The following is an 18,032-nucleotide window of genomic DNA, read 5'->3' as shown; positions in this document are numbered from 1 at the left end:
TTTCAAAGTAGAGAGATCCCAGTCGAATTCCTACTTTATTTTAGACTTTTACCTGTCTACTTTTTGGTTACTTTCTTGTGATCACAGCGTAGATATCTTTGCCTAATTAGGTTTTACTAAAATTGATTTTGAATTTTATTCAGTCGCAATTCTGCTTTATTTTACAATTTTCTAATAATTTTTTTTTTATTTGGTGGCCTACTTGTATTTGCTTTTAAATAGTATTGCCTAACTACATTTTATTATAATTAATTTTGAATTTTATTTCCAAAATAGATCAAAGCCGAATTCCTACTCTATATTTAAGCTTTTACCTGTCCAATTTTTGGTTACCTACTTGCAGTCGCAATGTAAATAACTTTGTCTAATAAGATTTTACTAAAATTGATTTTAAACTTTCTCTTCAAAATAGATCAGTCGACTTACTGTTGTATTTTACAACATCTCACCTAGCTAATTTATGGTAGCCTACTTGTATTTGCATTTTAGGCACTATTGTGTATCTAGATTTTACTAAAAATTGATTCTCAATTTTATTTTCAAAATAAATTACAGTCGAAATCCCAATTTGTTTTTAACTTTTGCGTTTCTAATTTTTGGTTACTTACTTGTGATCACAGTGTAAATTACTTTGTCTAATCAGATTTTTCTAAAATCGATTTTAAAATTTCTCTTCAAAATAGATCCGTTGACTTACCTTTTTCTTTTACAACTTCTCACCTAGCTAATTTTCGGTAGCCTACTTGTAGTTGCATTTTAAATCCTATTGTCTAACTAGATTTTACTAAAATTCATTTTAAATTTTATTTTCAAGATAGAGCAAAGTCGAATTCCTACCCTATATTCAAGCTTTTTACCTGTCTAATTTTTGATTACTTATTTGCTATCACAGTTGTTACGGATGACGAACAGGTGTTCAATATCATCTCTGGCAGAAACCGTCCTAGATAAACGAACAGAGCTACCCTAGATAAATCTACATAATTGTTTAGGTTAGTTTAGGGCCCAAACGTACGCACGACCAACTGGTCGTTGACAAAATACGAATGTTCACTTGAAGGGTACTGACAAGTACCATCCGTCATTGCAGGGCTATATAAGCACTTACATTTCTACTCTCGTGGGCTAGTACTGTCGTAATCACGAATAGTGTCGCGTCGTGCTGCATCTCGGAAGTCAACTACCTGTGAGATCGGACGTTCGTTCCTTTTGAATCAAAGTTTAACCGTACAGATTCCGCGAGTTCGGTCTAAAATCTGTTAGGCAGTGACAAGGTTGCTCCGAGTCCCCCGCATTGCCGGTGCGTCAACACCGTGCGTCTTAGCTTAGGTAATATCACCTTTCAATTTCTTTCCTATTCTAAATTCAGTTCATTCGCGACACAAGTACACTTGTAGAACGAAACTCTATAGTAAGAATATATTTGTCTTCTTTGATAATTAACTCAAATTCATTAAACCCATAATTATCGTCCAATATCCTAACCAAGTGATTGAACGTCCCCACATGATACAATCTTACCGCTCGGATTGTATCAATTAAATTATACTAGTTACGAGGCTTACTAATTATCCTAGCAACTCCCTGATTAACCATCAGGCTCTTTCCCGACATTCCAATTGTCCGAACAGAGATTTATCCAACCTAGCGGCTCCCCAGTTTTGCATTGGGTTCGTCCTCATCCTAACAGCTCCGTGATTTCGCATCAGGTTCGTCTGTGCTATTATACAACCTCCTAGCAGCTCCCCGGTTTTGCATCGGGTTCGTCTGCGTTTGACTCCATTCCTAGAGGCTCCCTGACTTCGCGTCAGGTTCGTCCTCGCTGTCAATAATCCTAGCGGCTCCTCAATTTCGCATTGGGTTCGTCCGCGTTCCTTAACTAACAAATTTATATCATATTCCTAGGGTAATAACCCTTCGCCGGCCACTCGTGCTGCTCGCGGCCCTGGCTCGTAACACAGTGCAAATAACTTTGTCTAATCGGATTTTACTAGAATTGATTTTGAACTTTCTCTTCAAAATAGATCAGTCGAATTTCTGTTTTATTTTTCAACTTTTCACTTAGCTAATTTTTGGTCGGCTACTTGTATTTGCATTTTAAACACTATTGTCTATCTAAATTTTACTAAAATTGATTTTAAATTTTATGTTCAAAATAGATCAAACTCGAGGTCCTAATTTGTTTTTAAACTTTTGCCTTTCTAATTTTTGGTTACTTATTTGTGATCACAATGTAACCAACTTTGCCTAATTGGATTTTACTAAAATTGGTTTTAATTTTTTTCTTCGAAAATAGCTATTGATCTAGATCAGTCGCATTTCTGCTTTACTTTACATCTAATTTTTGGTAGCCTACTTGTATTTGCTTTTTTAGATAATATTGCCTAACTAGATTTTACTACCATTGATTTTAAATTTTATTTTCAAAATAGATCAAAGTCGGATTCCTACTCTATATTTAAGCTTTTACCTGTCTACTTTTTGGTTACTTGCTTGTGACAGCATTGTAAATAATATTGTCTAACTGGATTTTAGTGAATTTATTTTAGATTTTATTTTCAAAGTAGAGAGATCCCAGTCGAATTCCTACTTTATTTTAGACTTTTACCTGTCTACTTTTTGGTTACTTTCTTGTGATCACAGCGTAGATATCTTTGCCTAATTAGGTTTTACTAAAATTGATTTTGAATTTTATTCAGTCGCAATTCTGCTTTATTTTACAATTTTCTAATAATTTTTTTTTTATTTGGTAGCCTACTTGTATTTGCTTTTAAATAGTATTGCCTAACTACATTTTATTATAATTAATTTTGAATTTTATTTCCAAAATAGATCAAAGCCGAATTCCTACTCTGTATTTAAGCTTTTACCTGTCCAATTTTTGGTTACCTACTTGCAGTCGCAATGTAAATAACTTTGTCTAATAAGATTTTACTAAAATTGATTTTAAACTTTCTCTTCAAAATAGATCAGTCGACTTACTGTTGTATTTTACAACATCTCACCTAGCTAATTTATGGTAGCCTACTTGTATTTGCATTTTAGGCACTATTGTGTATCTAGATTTTACTAAAAATTGATTCTCAATTTTATTTTCAAAATAAATTACAGTCGAAATCCCAATTTGTTTTTAACTTTTGCGTTTCTAATTTTTGGTTACTTACTTGTGATCACAGTGTAAATTACTTTGTCTAATCAGATTTTTCTAAAATCGATTTTAAAATTTCTCTTCAAAATAGATCCGTTGACTTACCTTTTTCTTTTACAACTTCTCACCTAGCTAATTTTCGGTAGCCTACTTGTAGTTGCATTTTAAATCCTATTGTCTAACTAGATTTTACTAAAATTCATTTTAAATTTTATTTTCAAGATAGAGCAAAGTCGAATTCCTACCCTATATTCAAGCTTTTTACCTGTCTAATTTTTGATTACTTATTTGCTATCACAGTTGTTACGGATGACGAACAGGTGTTCAATATCATCTCTGGCAGAAACCGTCCTAGATAAACGAACAGAGCTACCCTAGATAAATCTACATAATTGTTTAGGTTAGTTTAGGGCCCAAACGTACGCACGACCAACTGGTCGTTGACAAAATACGAATGTTCACTTGAAGGGTACTGACAAGTACCATCCGTCATTGCAGGGCTATATAAGCCCTTACATTTCTACTCTCGTGGGCTAGTACTGTCGTAATCACGAATAGTGTCGCGTCGTGCTGCATCTCGGAAGTCAACTACCTGTGAGATCGGACGTTCGTTCCTTTTGAATCAAAGTTTAACCGTACAGATTCCGCGAGTTCGGTCTAAAATCTGTTAGGCAGTGACAAGGTTGCTCCGAGTCCCCCGCATTGCCGGTGCGTCAACACCGTGCGTCTTAGCTTAGGTAATATCACCTTTCAATTTCTTTCCTATTCTAAATTCAGTTCATTCGCGACACAAGTACACTTGTAGAACGAAACTCTATAGTAAGAATATATTTGTCTTCTTTGATAATTAACTCAAATTCATTAAACCCATAATTATCGTCCAATATCCTAACCAAGTGATTGAACGTCCCCACATGATACAATCTTACCGCTCGGATTGTATCAATTAAATTATACTAGTTACGAGGCTTACTAATTATCCTAGCAATTCCCTGATTAACCATCAGGCTCTTTCGCGACATTCCAATTGTCCGAACAGAGATTTATCCAACCTAGCGGCTCCCCAGTTTTGCATTGGGTTCGTCCTCATCCTAACAGCTCCCTGATTTCGCATCAGGTTCGTCTGTGCTATTATACAACCTCCTAGCAGCTCCCCGGTTTTGCATCGGGTTCGTCTGCGTTTGACTCCATTCCTAGAGGCTCCCTGACTTCGCGTCAGGTTCGTCCTCGCTGTCAATAATCCTAGCGGCTCCTCAATTTCGCATTGGGTTCGTCCGCGTTCCTTAACTAACAAATTTATATCATATTCCTAGGGTAATAACCCTTCGCCGGCCACTCGTGCTGCTCGCGGGCCTGGCTCGTAACACAGTGCAAATAACTTTGTCTAATCGGATTTTACTAGAATTGATTTTGAACTTTCTCTTCAAAATAGATCAGTCGAATTTCTGTTTTATTTTTCAACTTTTCACTTAGCTAATTTTTGGTCGGCTACTTGTATTTGCATTTTAAACACTATTGTCTATCTAAATTTTACTAAAATTGATTTTAAATTTTATGTTCAAAATAGATCAAACTCGAGGTCCTAATTTGTTTTTAAACTTTTGCCTTTCTAATTTTTGGTTACTTATTTGTGATCACAATGTAACCAACTTTGCCTAATTGGATTTTACTAAAATTGGTTTTAATTTTTTTCTTCGAAAATAGCTATTGATCTAGATCAGTCGCATTTCTGCTTTACTTTACATCTAATTTTTGGTAGCCTACTTGTATTTGCTTTTTTAGATAATATTGCCTAACTAGATTTTACTACCATTGATTTTAAATTTTATTTTCAAAATAGATCAAAGTCGGATTCCTACTCTATATTTAAGCTTTTACCTGTCTACTTTTTGGTTACTTGCTTGTGACAGCATTGTAAATAATATTGTCTAACTGGATTTTAGTGAATTTATTTTAGATTTTATTTTCAAAGTAGAGAGATCCCAGTCGAATTCCTACTTTATTTTAGACTTTTACCTGTCTACTTTTTGGTTACTTTCTTGTGATCACAGCGTAGATATCTTTGCCTAATTAGGTTTTACTAAAATTGATTTTGAATTTTATTCAGTCGCAATTCTGCTTTATTTTACAATTTTCTAATAATTTTTTTTTTATTTGGTAGCCTACTTGTATTTGCTTTTAAATAGTATTGCCTAACTACATTTTATTATAATTAATTTTGAATTTTATTTCCAAAATAGATCAAAGCCGAATTCCTACTCTGTATTTAAGCTTTTACCTGTCCAATTTTTGGTTACCTACTTGCAGTCGCAATGTAAATAACTTTGTCTAATAAGATTTTACTAAAATTGATTTTAAACTTTCTCTTCAAAATAGATCAGTCGACTTACTGTTGTATTTTACAACATCTCACCTAGCTAATTTATGGTAGCCTACTTGTATTTGCATTTTAGGCACTATTGTGTATCTAGATTTTACTAAAAATTGATTCTCAATTTTATTTTCAAAATAAATTACAGTCGAAATCCCAATTTGTTTTTAACTTTTGCGTTTCTAATTTTTGGTTACTTACTTGTGATCACAGTGTAAATTACTTTGTCTAATCAGATTTTTCTAAAATCGATTTTAAAATTTCTCTTGAAAATAGATCCGTTGACTTACCTTTTTCTTTTACAACTTCTCACCTAGCTAATTTTCGGTAGCCTACTTGTAGTTGCATTTTAAATCCTATTGTCTAACTAGATTTTACTAAAATTCATTTTAAATTTTATTTTCAAGATAGAGCAAAGTCGAATTCCTACCCTATATTCAAGCTTTTTACCTGTCTAATTTTTGATTACTTATTTGCTATCACAGTTGTTACGGATGACGAACAGGTGTTCAATATCATCTCTGGCAGAAACCGTCCTAGATAAACGAACAGAGCTACCCTAGATAAATCTACATAATTGTTTAGGTTAGTTTAGGGCCCAAACGTACGCACGACCAACTGGTCGTTGACAAAATACGAATGTTCACTTGAAGGGTACTGACAAGTACCATCCGTCATTGCAGGGCTATATAAGCCCTTACATTTCTACTCTCGTGGGCTAGTACTGTCGTAATCACGAATAGTGTCGCGTCGTGCTGCATCTCGGAAGTCAACTACCTGTGAGATCGGACGTTCGTTCCTTTTGAATCAAAGTTTAACCGTACAGATTCCGCGAGTTCGGTCTAAAATCTGTTAGGCAGTGACAAGGTTGCTCCGAGTCCCCCGCATTGCCGGTGCGTCAACACCGTGCGTCTTAGCTTAGGTAATATCACCTTTCAATTTCTTTCCTATTCTAAATTCAGTTCATTCGCGACACAAGTACACTTGTAGAACGAAACTCTATAGTAAGAATATATTTGTCTTCTTTGATAATTAACTCAAATTCATTAAACCCATAATTATCGTCCAATATCCTAACCAAGTGATTGAACGTCCCCACATGATACAATCTTACCGCTCGGATTGTATCAATTAAATTATACTAGTTACGAGGCTTACTAATTATCCTAGCAACTCCCTGATTAACCATCAGGCTCTTTCCCGACATTCCAATTCTCCGAACAGAGATTTATCCAACCTAGCGGCTCCCCAGTTTTGCATTGGGTTCGTCCTCATCCTAACAGCTCCGTGATTTCGCATCAGGTTCGTCTGTGCTATTATACAACCTCCTAGCAGCTCCCCGGTTTTGCATCGGGTTCGTCTGCGTTTGACTCCATTCCTAGAGGCTCCCTGACTTCGCGTCAGGTTCGTCCTCGCTGTCAATAATCCTAGCGGCTCCTCAATTTCGCATTGGGTTCGTCCGCGTTCCTTAACTAACAAATTTATATCATATTCCTAGGGTAATAACCCTTCGCCGGCCACTCGTGCTGCTCGCGGCCCTGGCTCGTAACACAGTGCAAATAACTTTGTCTAATCGGATTTTACTAGAATTGATTTTGAACTTTCTCTTCAAAATAGATCAGTCGAATTTCTGTTTTATTTTTCAACTTTTCACTTAGCTAATTTTTGGTCGGCTACTTGTATTTGCATTTTAAACAATATTGTCTATCTAGATTTTACTAAAATTGATTTTAAATTTTATGTTCAAAATAGATCAAACACGAGGTCCTAATTTGTTTTTAAACTTTTGCCTTTCTAATTTTTGGTTACTTATTTGTGATCACAATGTAACCAACTTTGCCTAATTGGATTTTACTAAAATTGGTTTTAATTTTTTTCTTTGAAAATAGCTATTGATCTAGATCAGTCGCATTTCTGCTTTACTTTACATCTAATTTTTGGTAGCCTACTTGTATTTGCTTTTTTAGATAATATTGCCTAACTAGATTTTACTACCATTGATTTTAAATTTTATTTTCAAAATAGATCAAAGTCGGATTCCTACTCTATATTTAAGCTTTTACCTGTCTACTTTTTGGTTACTTGCTTGTGACAGCATTGTAAATAATATTGTCTAACTGGATTTTAGTGAATTTATTTTAGATTTTATTTTCAAAGTAGAGAGATCCCAGTCGAATTCCTACTTTATTTTAGACTTTTACCTGTCTACTTTTTGGTTACTTTCTTGTGATCACAGCGTAGATATCTTTGCCTAATTAGGTTTTACTAAAATTGATTTTGAATTTTATTCAGTCGCAATTCTGCTTTATTTTACAATTTTCTAATAATTTTTTTTTTATTTGGTGGCCTACTTGTATTTGCTTTTAAATAGTATTGCCTAACTACATTTTATTATAATTAATTTTGAATTTTATTTCCAAAATAGATCAAAGCCGAATTCCTACTCTATATTTAAGCTTTTACCTGTCCAATTTTTGGTTACCTACTTGCAGTCGCAATGTAAATAACTTTGTCTAATAAGATTTTACTAAAATTGATTTTAAACTTTCTCTTCAAAATAGATCAGTCTACTTACTGTTGTATTTTACAACTTCTCACCTAGCTAATTTTCGGTAGCCTACTTGTAGTTGCATTTTAAATCCTATTGTCTAACTAGATTTTACTAAAATTCATTTTAAATTTTATTTTCAAGATAGAGCAAAGTCGAATTCCTACCCTATATTCAAGCTTTTTACCTGTCTAATTTTTGATTACTTATTTGCTATCACAGTTGTTACGGATGACGAACAGGTGTTCAATATCATCTCTGGCAGAAACCGTCCTAGATAAACGAACAGAGCTACCCTAGATAAATCAACATAATTGTTTAGGTTAGTTTAGGGCCCAAACGTACGCTCGACCAACTGGTCGTTGACAAAATACGAATGTTCGCTTGAAGGGTACTGACAAGTACCATCCGTCATTGCAGGGCTATATAAGCCCTTACATTTCTACTCTCGTGGGCTAGTACTGTCGTAATCACGAATAGTGTCGCGTCGTGCTGCATCTCGGAAGTCAACTACCTGTGAGATCGGACGTTCGTTCCTTTTGAATCAAAGTTTAACCGTACAGATTCCGCGAGTTCGGTCTAAAATCTGTTAGGCAGTGACAAGGTTGCTCCGAGTCCCCCGCATTGCCGGTGCGTCAACACCGTGCGTCTTAGCTTAGGTAATATCACCTTTCAATTTCTTTCCTATTCTAAATTCAGTTCATTCGCGACACAAGTACACTTGTAGAACGAAACTCTATAGTAAGAATATATTTGTCTTCTTTGATAATTAACTCAAATTCATTAAACCCATAATTATCGTCCAATATCCTAACCAAGTGATTGAACGTCCCCACATGATACAATCTTACCGCTCGGATTGTATCAATTAAATTATACTAGTTACGAGGCTTACTAATTATCCTAGCAATTCCCTGATTAACCATCAGGCTCTTTCGCGACATTCCAATTGTCCGAACAGAGATTTATCCAACCTAGCGGCTCCCCAGTTTTGCATTGGGTTCGTCCTCATCCTAACAGCTCCCTGATTTCGCATCAGGTTCGTCTGTGCTATTATACAACCTCCTAGCAGCTCCCCGGTTTTGCATCGGGTTCGTCTGCGTTTGACTCCATTCCTAGAGGCTCCCTGACTTCGCGTCAGGTTCGTCCTCGCTGTCAATAATCCTAGCGGCTCCTCAATTTCGCATTGGGTTCGTCCGCGTTCCTTAACTAACAAATTTATATCATATTCCTAGGGTAATAACCCTTCGCCGGCCACTCGTGCTGCTCGCGGCCCTGGCTCGTAACACAGTGCAAATAACTTTGTCTAATCGGATTTTACTAGAATTGATTTTGAACTTTCTCTTCAAAATAGATCAGTCGAATTTCTGTTTTATTTTTCAACTTTTCACTTAGCTAATTTTTGGTCGGCTACTTGTATTTGCATTTTAAACAATATTGTCTATCTAGATTTTACTAAAATTGATTTTAAATTTTATGTTCAAAATAGATCAAACACGAGGTCCTAATTTGTTTTTAAACTTTTGCCTTTCTAATTTTTGGTTACTTATTTGTGATCACAATGTAACCAACTTTGCCTAATTGGATTTTACTAAAATTGGTTTTAATTTTTTTCTTTGAAAATAGCTATTGATCTAGATCAGTCGCATTTCTGCTTTACTTTACATCTAATTTTTGGTAGCCTACTTGTATTTGCTTTTTTAGATAATATTGCCTAACTAGATTTTACTACCATTGATTTTAAATTTTATTTTCAAAATAGATCAAAGTCGGATTCCTACTCTATATTTAAGCTTTTACCTGTCTACTTTTTGGTTACTTGCTTGTGACAGCATTGTAAATAATATTGTCTAACTGGATTTTAGTGAATTTATTTTAGATTTTATTTTCAAAGTAGAGAGATCCCAGTCGAATTCCTACTTTATTTTAGACTTTTACCTGTCTACTTTTTGGTTACTTTCTTGTGATCACAGCGTAGATATCTTTGCCTAATTAGGTTTTACTAAAATTGATTTTGAATTTTATTCAGTCGCAATTCTGCATTATTTTACAATTTTCTAATAATTTTTTTTTTATTTGGTGGCCTACTTGTATTTGCTTTTAAATAGTATTGCCTAACTACATTTTATTATAATTAATTTTGAATTTTATTTCCAAAATAGATCAAAGCCGAATTCCTACTCTATATTTAAGCTTTTACCTGTCCAATTTTTGGTTACCTACTTGCAGTCGCAATGTAAATAACTTTGTCTAATAAGATTTTACTAAAATTGATTTTAAACTTTCTCTTCAAAATAGATCAGTCGACTTACTGTTGTATTTTACAACTTCTCACCTAGCTAATTTTCGGTAGCCTACTTGTAGTTGCATTTTAAATCCTATTGTCTAACTAGATTTTACTAAAATTCATTTTAAATTTTATTTTCAAGATAGAGCAAAGTCGAATTCCTACCCTATATTCAAGCTTTTTACCTGTCTAATTTTTGATTACTTATTTGCTATCACAGTTGTTACGGATGACGAACAGGTGTTCAATATCATCTCTGGCAGAAACCGTCCTAGATAAACGAACAGAGCTACCCTAGATAAATCAACATAATTGTTTAGGTTAGTTTAGGGCCCAAACGTACGCTCGACCAACTGGTCGTTGACAAAATACGAATGTTCGCTTGAAGGGTACTGACAAGTACCATCCGTCATTGCAGGGCTATATAAGCCCTTACATTTCTACTCTCGTGGGCTAGTACTGTCGTAATCACGAATAGTGTCGCGTCGTGCTGCATCTCGGAAGTCAACTACCTGTGAGAACGGACGTTCGTTCCTTTTGAATCAAAGTTTAACCGTACAGATTCCGCGAGTTCGGTCTAAAATCTGTTAGGCAGTGACAAGGTTGCTCCGAGTCCCCCGCATTGCCGGTGCGTCAACACCGTGCGTCTTAGCTTAGGTAATATCACCTTTCAATTTCTTTCCTATTCTAAATTCAGTTCATTCGCGACACAAGTACACTTGTAGAACGAAACTCTATAGTAAGAATATATTTGTCTTCTTTGATAATTAACTCAAATTCATTAAACCCATAATTATCGTCCAATATCCTAACCAAGTGATTGAACGTCCCCACATGATACAATCTTACCGCTCGGATTGTATCAATTAAATTATACTAGTTACGAGGCTTACTAATTATCCTAGCAATTCCCTGATTAACCATCAGGCTCTTTAGCGACATTCCAATTGTCCGAACAGAGATTTATCCAACCTAGCGGCTCCCCAGTTTTGCATTGGGTTCGTCCTCATCCTAACAGCTCCCTGATTTCGCATCAGGTTCGTCTGTGCTATTATACAACCTCCTAGCAGCTCCCCGGTTTTGCATCGGGTTCGTCTGCGTTTGACTCCATTCCTAGAGGCTCCCTGACTTCGCGTCAGGTTCGTCCTCGCTGTCAATAATCCTAGCGGCTCCTCAATTTCGCATTGGGTTCGTCCGCGTTCCTTAACTAACAAATTTATATCATATTCCTAGGGTAATAACCCTTCGCCGCCCACTCGTGCTGCTCGCGGGCCTGGCTCGTAACACAGTGCAAATAACTTTGTCTAATCGGATTTTACTAGAAGTGATTCTGAGCTTTCTCTTCAAAATAGATCAGTCGAATTTCTGTTTTATTTTTCAACTTTGCACTTAGCTAATTTTTGGTCGGCTACTTGTATTTGCATTTTAAACACTATTGTCTATCTAGATTTTACTAAAATTGATTTTAAATTTTATGTTCAAAATAGATCAAACTCGAGGTCCTCATTTGTTTTTAAACTTTTGCCTTTCTAATTTTTGGTTACTTATTTGTGATCACAATGTAACCAACTTTGCCTAATTGGATTTTACTAAAATTGGTTTTAATTTTTTTCTTCGAAAATAGCTATTGATCTAGATCAGTCGCATTTCTGCTTTACTTTACATCTAATTTTTGGTAGCCTACTTGTATTTGCTTTTTTAGATAATATTGCCTAACTAGATTTTACTACCATTGATTTTAAATTTTATTTTCAAAATAGATCAAAGTCGGATTCCTACTCTATATTTAAGCTTTTACCTGTCTACTTTTTGGTTACTTGCTTGTGACAGCATTGTAAATAATATTGTCTAACTGGATTTTAGTGAATTTATTTTAGATTTTATTTTCAAAGTAGAGAGATCCCAGTCGAATTCCTACTTTATTTTAGACTTTTACCTGTCTACATTTGGTTACTTTCTTGTGATCACAGCGTAGATATCTTTGCCTAATTAGGTTTTACTAAAATTGATTTTGAATTTTATTCAGTCGCAATTCTGCTTTATTTTACAATTTTCTAATAATTTTTTTTTTTATTTGGTAACCTACTTGTATTTGCTTTTAAATAGTATTGCCTAACTACATTTTATTATAATTAATTTTGAATTTTATTTCCAAAATAAATTACGGTCGAAATCCCAATTTGTTTTTAACTTTTGCATTTCTAATTTTTGGTTACTTACTTGTGATCACAGTGTAAATAACTTTGTCTAATCAGATTTTACTAAAATTGATTTTAAACTTTCTCTTCAAAATAGATCAGTCGACTTACTTTTGTATTTTACAACTTCTCACCTAGCTAATTTTTGGTAGCCTACTTGTATTTGCATTTTAGACACTATTGTGTATCTAGATTTTACTAAAAATTGATTCTCAATTTTATTTTCAAAATAAATTACAGTCGAAATCCCAATTTGTTTTTAACTTTTGCGTTTCTAATTTTTGGTTACTTACTTGTGATCACAGTGTAAATTACTTTGTCTAATCAGATTTTACTAAAATTGATTTTAAACTTTCTCTTCAAAATAGATCAGTCGACTTACTGTTGTATTTTACAACTTCTCACCTAGCTAATTTTTGGTAGCCTACTTGTATTTGCATTTTAGGCACTATTGTGTATCTAGATTTTACTAAAAATTGATTCTCAATTTTATTTTCAAAATAAATTACAGTCGAAATCCCAATTTGTTTTTAACTTTTGCGTTTCTAATTTTTGATTACTTACTTGTGATCACAGTGTAAATTACTTTGTCTAATCAGATTTTTCTAAAATCGATTATAAAATTTCTCTTCAAAATAGATCCGTTGACTTACTGTTTTCTTTTACAACTTCTCACCTAGCTAATTTTCGGTAGCTTACTTGTAGTTGCATTTTAAATCCTATTGTCTAACTAGATTTTACTAAAATTCATTTTAAATTTTATTTTCAAGATAGAGCAAAGTCGAATTCCTACCCTATATTCAAGCTTTTTACCTGTCTCATTTTTGATTACTTATTTGCTATCACAGTTGTTACGGATGACGAACAGGTGTTCAATATCATCTCTGGCAGAAACCGTCCTAGATAAACGAACAGAGCTACCCTAGATAAATCTACATAATTGTTTAGGTTAGTTTAGGGCCCAAACGTACGCACGACCAACTGGTCGTTGACAAAATACGAATGTTCACTTGAAGGGTACTGACAAGTACCATCCGTCATTGCAGGGCTATATAAGCCCTTACATTTCTGCTCTCGTGGGCTAGTACTGTCGTAATCACGAATAGTGTCGCGTCGTGCTGCATCTCGGAAGTCAACAACCTGTGAGATCGGACGTTCGTTCCTTTTGAATCAAAGTTTAACCGTACAGATTCCGCGAGTTCGGTCTAAAATCTGTTAGGCAGTGACAAGGTTGCTCCGAGTCCCCCGCATTGCCGGTGCGTCAACACCGTGCGTCTTAGCTTAGGTAATATCACCTTTCAATTTCTTTCCTATTCTAAATTCAGTTCATTCGCGACACAAGTACACTTGTAGGACGAAACTCTATAGTAAGAATATATTTGTCTTCTTTGATAATTAACTCAAATTCATTAAACCCATAATTATCGTCCAATATCCTAACCAAGTGATTGAACGTCCCCACATGATACAATCTTACCGCTCGGATTGTATCAATTAAATTATACTAGTTACGAGGCTTACTAATTATCCTAGCAATTCCCTGATTAACCATCAGGCTCTTTCGCGACATTCCAATTGTCCGAACAGAGATTTATCCAACCTAGCGGCTCCCCAGTTTTGCATTGGGTTCGTCCTCATCCTAACAGCTCCCTGATTTCGCATCAGGTTCGTCTGTGCTATTATACAACCTCCTAGCAGCTCCCCGGTTTTGCATCGGGTTCGTCTGCGTTTGACTCCATTCCTAGAGGCTCCCTGACTTCGCGTCAGGTTCGTCCTCGCTGTCAATAATCCTAGCGGCTCCTCAATTTCGCATTGGGTTCGTCCGCGTTCCTTAACTAACAAATTTATATCATATTCCTAGGGTAATAACCCTTCGCCGGCCACTCGTGCTGCTCGCGGGCCTGGCTCGTAACACAGTGCAAATAACTTTGTCTAATCGGATTTTACTAGAATTGATTTCGAACTTTCTCTTCAAAATAGATCAGTCGAATTTCTGTTTTATTTTTCAACTTTTCACTTAGCTAATTTTTGGTCGGCTACTTGTATTTGCATTTTAAACACTATTGTCTATCTAGATTTTACTAAAATTGATTTTAAATTTTATGTTCAAAATAGATCAAACTCGAGGTCCTAATTTGTTTTTAAACTTTTGCCTTTCTAATTTTTGGTTACTTATTTGTGATCACAATGTAACCAACTTTGCCTAATTGGATTTTACTAAAATTGGTTTTAATTTTTTTCTTCGAAAATAGCTATTGATCTAGATCAGTCGCATTTCTGCTTTACTTTACATCTAATTTTTGGTAGCCTACTTGTATTTGCTTTTTTAGATAATATTGCCTAACTAGATTTTACTACTGTTCGCGATCGCGTGATAAAATGTATCGGAAACGATCGACGACCGAACGATACGTGATGGAGGAGGCGCCGGAATCGCACAGCGCTGTGCGCGAAGTTAAACTTTAGAAATAAAGAACGATAACAATGAGTAGAAGTGGACTGTATTCTGATTGTGTTCCTTGTACAAGCGTAATAAGCGTAAAGAGCCGACAAGACTCGCGGAGACTTCGTAAACCGAGCTGGATTCACGTCATCGGGATCGCGGATTGGTCCTTAAGGATCATCCGATAATTGGCGATCGGTGATTGGGACACGATCGATAGACCCTAAAGGGGGAAACGGGGTAACGCGGATTCTTACCACGGTTCGCTATGAGAGCGGTCGGCGGCTGACGTCACGACGAAGAGAGAGAGCGGCGCGTGACGAGGATACAACCTCGAACGTTCACGCGATCGCGAACATACCGCCCGCCTTGAAACGTTGCTTTCAAAGAGAGCGACGAGTTAACGCCGCCGCATCGCATACAGAATTTTGTTGTTTGACGCAAAACGAACACTCACGACGCAAACATGAATAGCACTCTTCTCTGGAACCGAAGGTTCGCTGTCGAACATCTATTCCCCGTCTAACGCCTTTTCCAAGACCGCGTTCGGTTAACAAAGAGTGTTCGCATTCAGCTAGAGCGGTATACAAACTAGCTTATAGTAGTTCGTGCTCCTAATTAATGCGTAATCGTCTATAGTGTCTCGAGAACGTATACAGTCGTTACAGAGGAATCATTATCGTTTGGTTTTTAGTGGTGGCGTCGCGCAGCCACGCAAGTTTCATTTTCGGCGCACGCGAACTCAAAGCTAACGCAGAACTCAACTAACGAGTCGAGATAATACAATTTTATCTACAGGAGTGACTGTACAAAGTTAGGTAGAAGCGGAAACAATTGGCAGCGGGCACAGCTTCACAATCGGACGGGTCAGTTCGGTTGAAGAGGTCTTGACGGTGACCACGTGAACCCGACCGTCTGCCCCTGGATGCACGGTTTTCACGCGACCGAGTTCCCATTTGCACGGGGGAAGCGCGGAGTTCCGGATTAAGACGAGCTGACCGGGTTCGATTGATGGCTGCTCCCGTCGCCACTTGCTTCGCTGCTGGAGGGTGTTTAAATAGTCGTTCACCCAGCGCTTCCAGAAATGTTCCGTCACAGATCTGACGAGCTGCCAACGCGTGAGGCGATTCTCGGACAGTTCGAGGACGGACGGTTGTGGGGGTGCCGTGAGCGGGGAGCCTATTATGAAGTGTCCAGGCGTGAGGACATCAAAATCGTCCACGGAGTCTCGCAATGGAGCTAGAGGTCGCGAATTTAGGCAGCATTCAATGGAGCATAGCAAAGTGCTAAACTCCTCGAACGTAAAGGTTCGAGCACCGACAACCCGCCTCAGATGGTGTTTGAGGCTCTTCACTCCGGCCTCCCACAAACCTCCGAAATGCGGTGCGGAGGGGGGAATAAAATGCCAAACGATACAGTCGCTGGCGGTTTTATTTAGAAAGTCCGGATTCCGTAGGGTCGCTCGGTACATTCGACATAATTCACGGTCCGCGCCGACGAAGGTGGTCCCGTTATCGGAATACATGGCGCAAGGTATTCCACGTCGAGAACAAAATCGATCAAATGCGCGAATGAAAGCTGGGGTGGAATAGTCGGATACTAGTTCGAGGTGAATTGCCTTCGTGGCTAGGCAAACGAACAGAGACACATACGCTTTGCGCGACGTAATACCGCGCCCGGACGACGCGCGGATTTGAAACGGACCAGCATAATCCACTCCACAGTGAGAAAAACATCTGGACGAAGGGGAGACGCGTGGAGTCGGAAGTTGGCCCATCAACTGAGCTGGGACAGCGGCCCGTTCGCGAACACACACTACGCAAGCATGAATTGTGCTCTTGACCAAACTGCGAGCACGGAGTATCCAGAAGGTTTGCCGCAGCGTATGTAGGGTCAATTGAAGGCCTGCGTGCAGGGCGCGTAGATGAGCATGCTCGATGATTTGCTTGACCAATGGGTGTGACGCGAGTATGATTGGGTGTTTGACACTGAATGCCACCGGAGCGTGTCGTAGACGTCCACCGACTCGAAGAATTCCGTCGTCATCGACGAACGGATCGAGAGCTAACAGCGAACTTTTTGGGGAGAGACTGCGGCGCTGACGGAGCGCATCGACTTCGGAAGGGAAACAATCGCGTTGAATGCAATTGATCCAGAAGATTCGCGCGGCGGCACAGTTCTCGGCCGACAGAGTTCGGCCTGGCGTCGAGGGAGCGAGAGAACGCGAGCGGCGTGGGCGACAAGCGCGCAAGAATTTAAATAGATATCCCGTAACGCGAAGAAGTTTCGGCCACGACGAATATCTGGACGACAAGTCCCAAGGTTCGGAAGTGACTGTAGCCACGGACACCGCAGCCTTTTCCTCCCTACAGACCAAGTCGATCGGCGTAACTGACGTGGGTTCGGAAGGCCATTGTTCCTCGGATGAGCCTAGCCAGTAAGGTCCTGACCACCACAGAGAATGCGCTGCGAGCTCGCCTCCTAGTATGCCGCGTGACGCACAATCGGCCGGATTGTCTTCCGAGGGCACGTAGCGCCAAACGACGTCGGGAGCGCGAATTTGAATTTCGTGCACACGGTGGGCCACGAACGTTTTCCAACGTGACGGACTGTCGCGCAGCCATGCAAGCACGATAGTGGAGTCACCCCAGCAAAAACATGAGTGAGGGCGACCGTTTAGGGAATTCCGAACGAATTCGAGAAGGCGCGCGAGGAGCAGAGCAGCGGACAATTCTAAGCGCGGTATCGTTAGGGGGGATATGGGAGCTACCTTAGACTTGCTCGCCAAGAGAGACACGTTGACCACACCGGATTTGGAGGTGGTCTTCAAATAAACGACTGCAGCGTATGCGTGGGACGAAGCATCGCAGAAACCGTGCAGTTCGACCGGACCTGAACTGGAGTCGAGGCCGGTCCAGCGAGGCAGCGATAATGCTTTCAGCGATTCTAATCCGGTGTAAACGGAATTCCACCGTACTCGAATTTCATTTTGTAGAGCCTCATCCCAGGAGACGCGCAGACGCCAGAGATCCTGGAG

The 18,032-nt window shown here is 38.0% G+C and overlaps 1 protein-coding gene across 1 annotated transcript in view; it reads left to right on the top strand.

Annotated features, from left to right (window-relative positions):
- LOC143220172 (uncharacterized) overlaps positions 1-17,829 on the top strand; it is a 75,094-nt gene extending 57,265 nt beyond the window's left edge. The window contains exons 2-4 of the mRNA XM_076445888.1: positions 16,094-16,302; positions 17,152-17,432; positions 17,700-17,829. Of these exons, the coding sequence (XP_076302003.1) occupies positions 16,094-16,302; positions 17,152-17,432; positions 17,700-17,829 (620 nt within the window). The remainder of the gene's footprint in view (positions 1-16,093; positions 16,303-17,151; positions 17,433-17,699) is intronic.
- The last annotated feature ends 203 nt before the right edge of the window (positions 17,830-18,032 follow it).

This window comes from Lasioglossum baleicum, unplaced genomic scaffold, assembly GCF_051020765.1.
Source record: "Lasioglossum baleicum unplaced genomic scaffold, iyLasBale1 scaffold0308, whole genome shotgun sequence".
In the NCBI taxonomy this organism is placed as follows: domain Eukaryota; kingdom Metazoa; phylum Arthropoda; class Insecta; order Hymenoptera; family Halictidae; genus Lasioglossum; species Lasioglossum baleicum.
The sequence above is the reverse complement of the archived record's forward strand: the minus strand, read 5'-3'. Positions and strand labels throughout refer to the sequence as shown.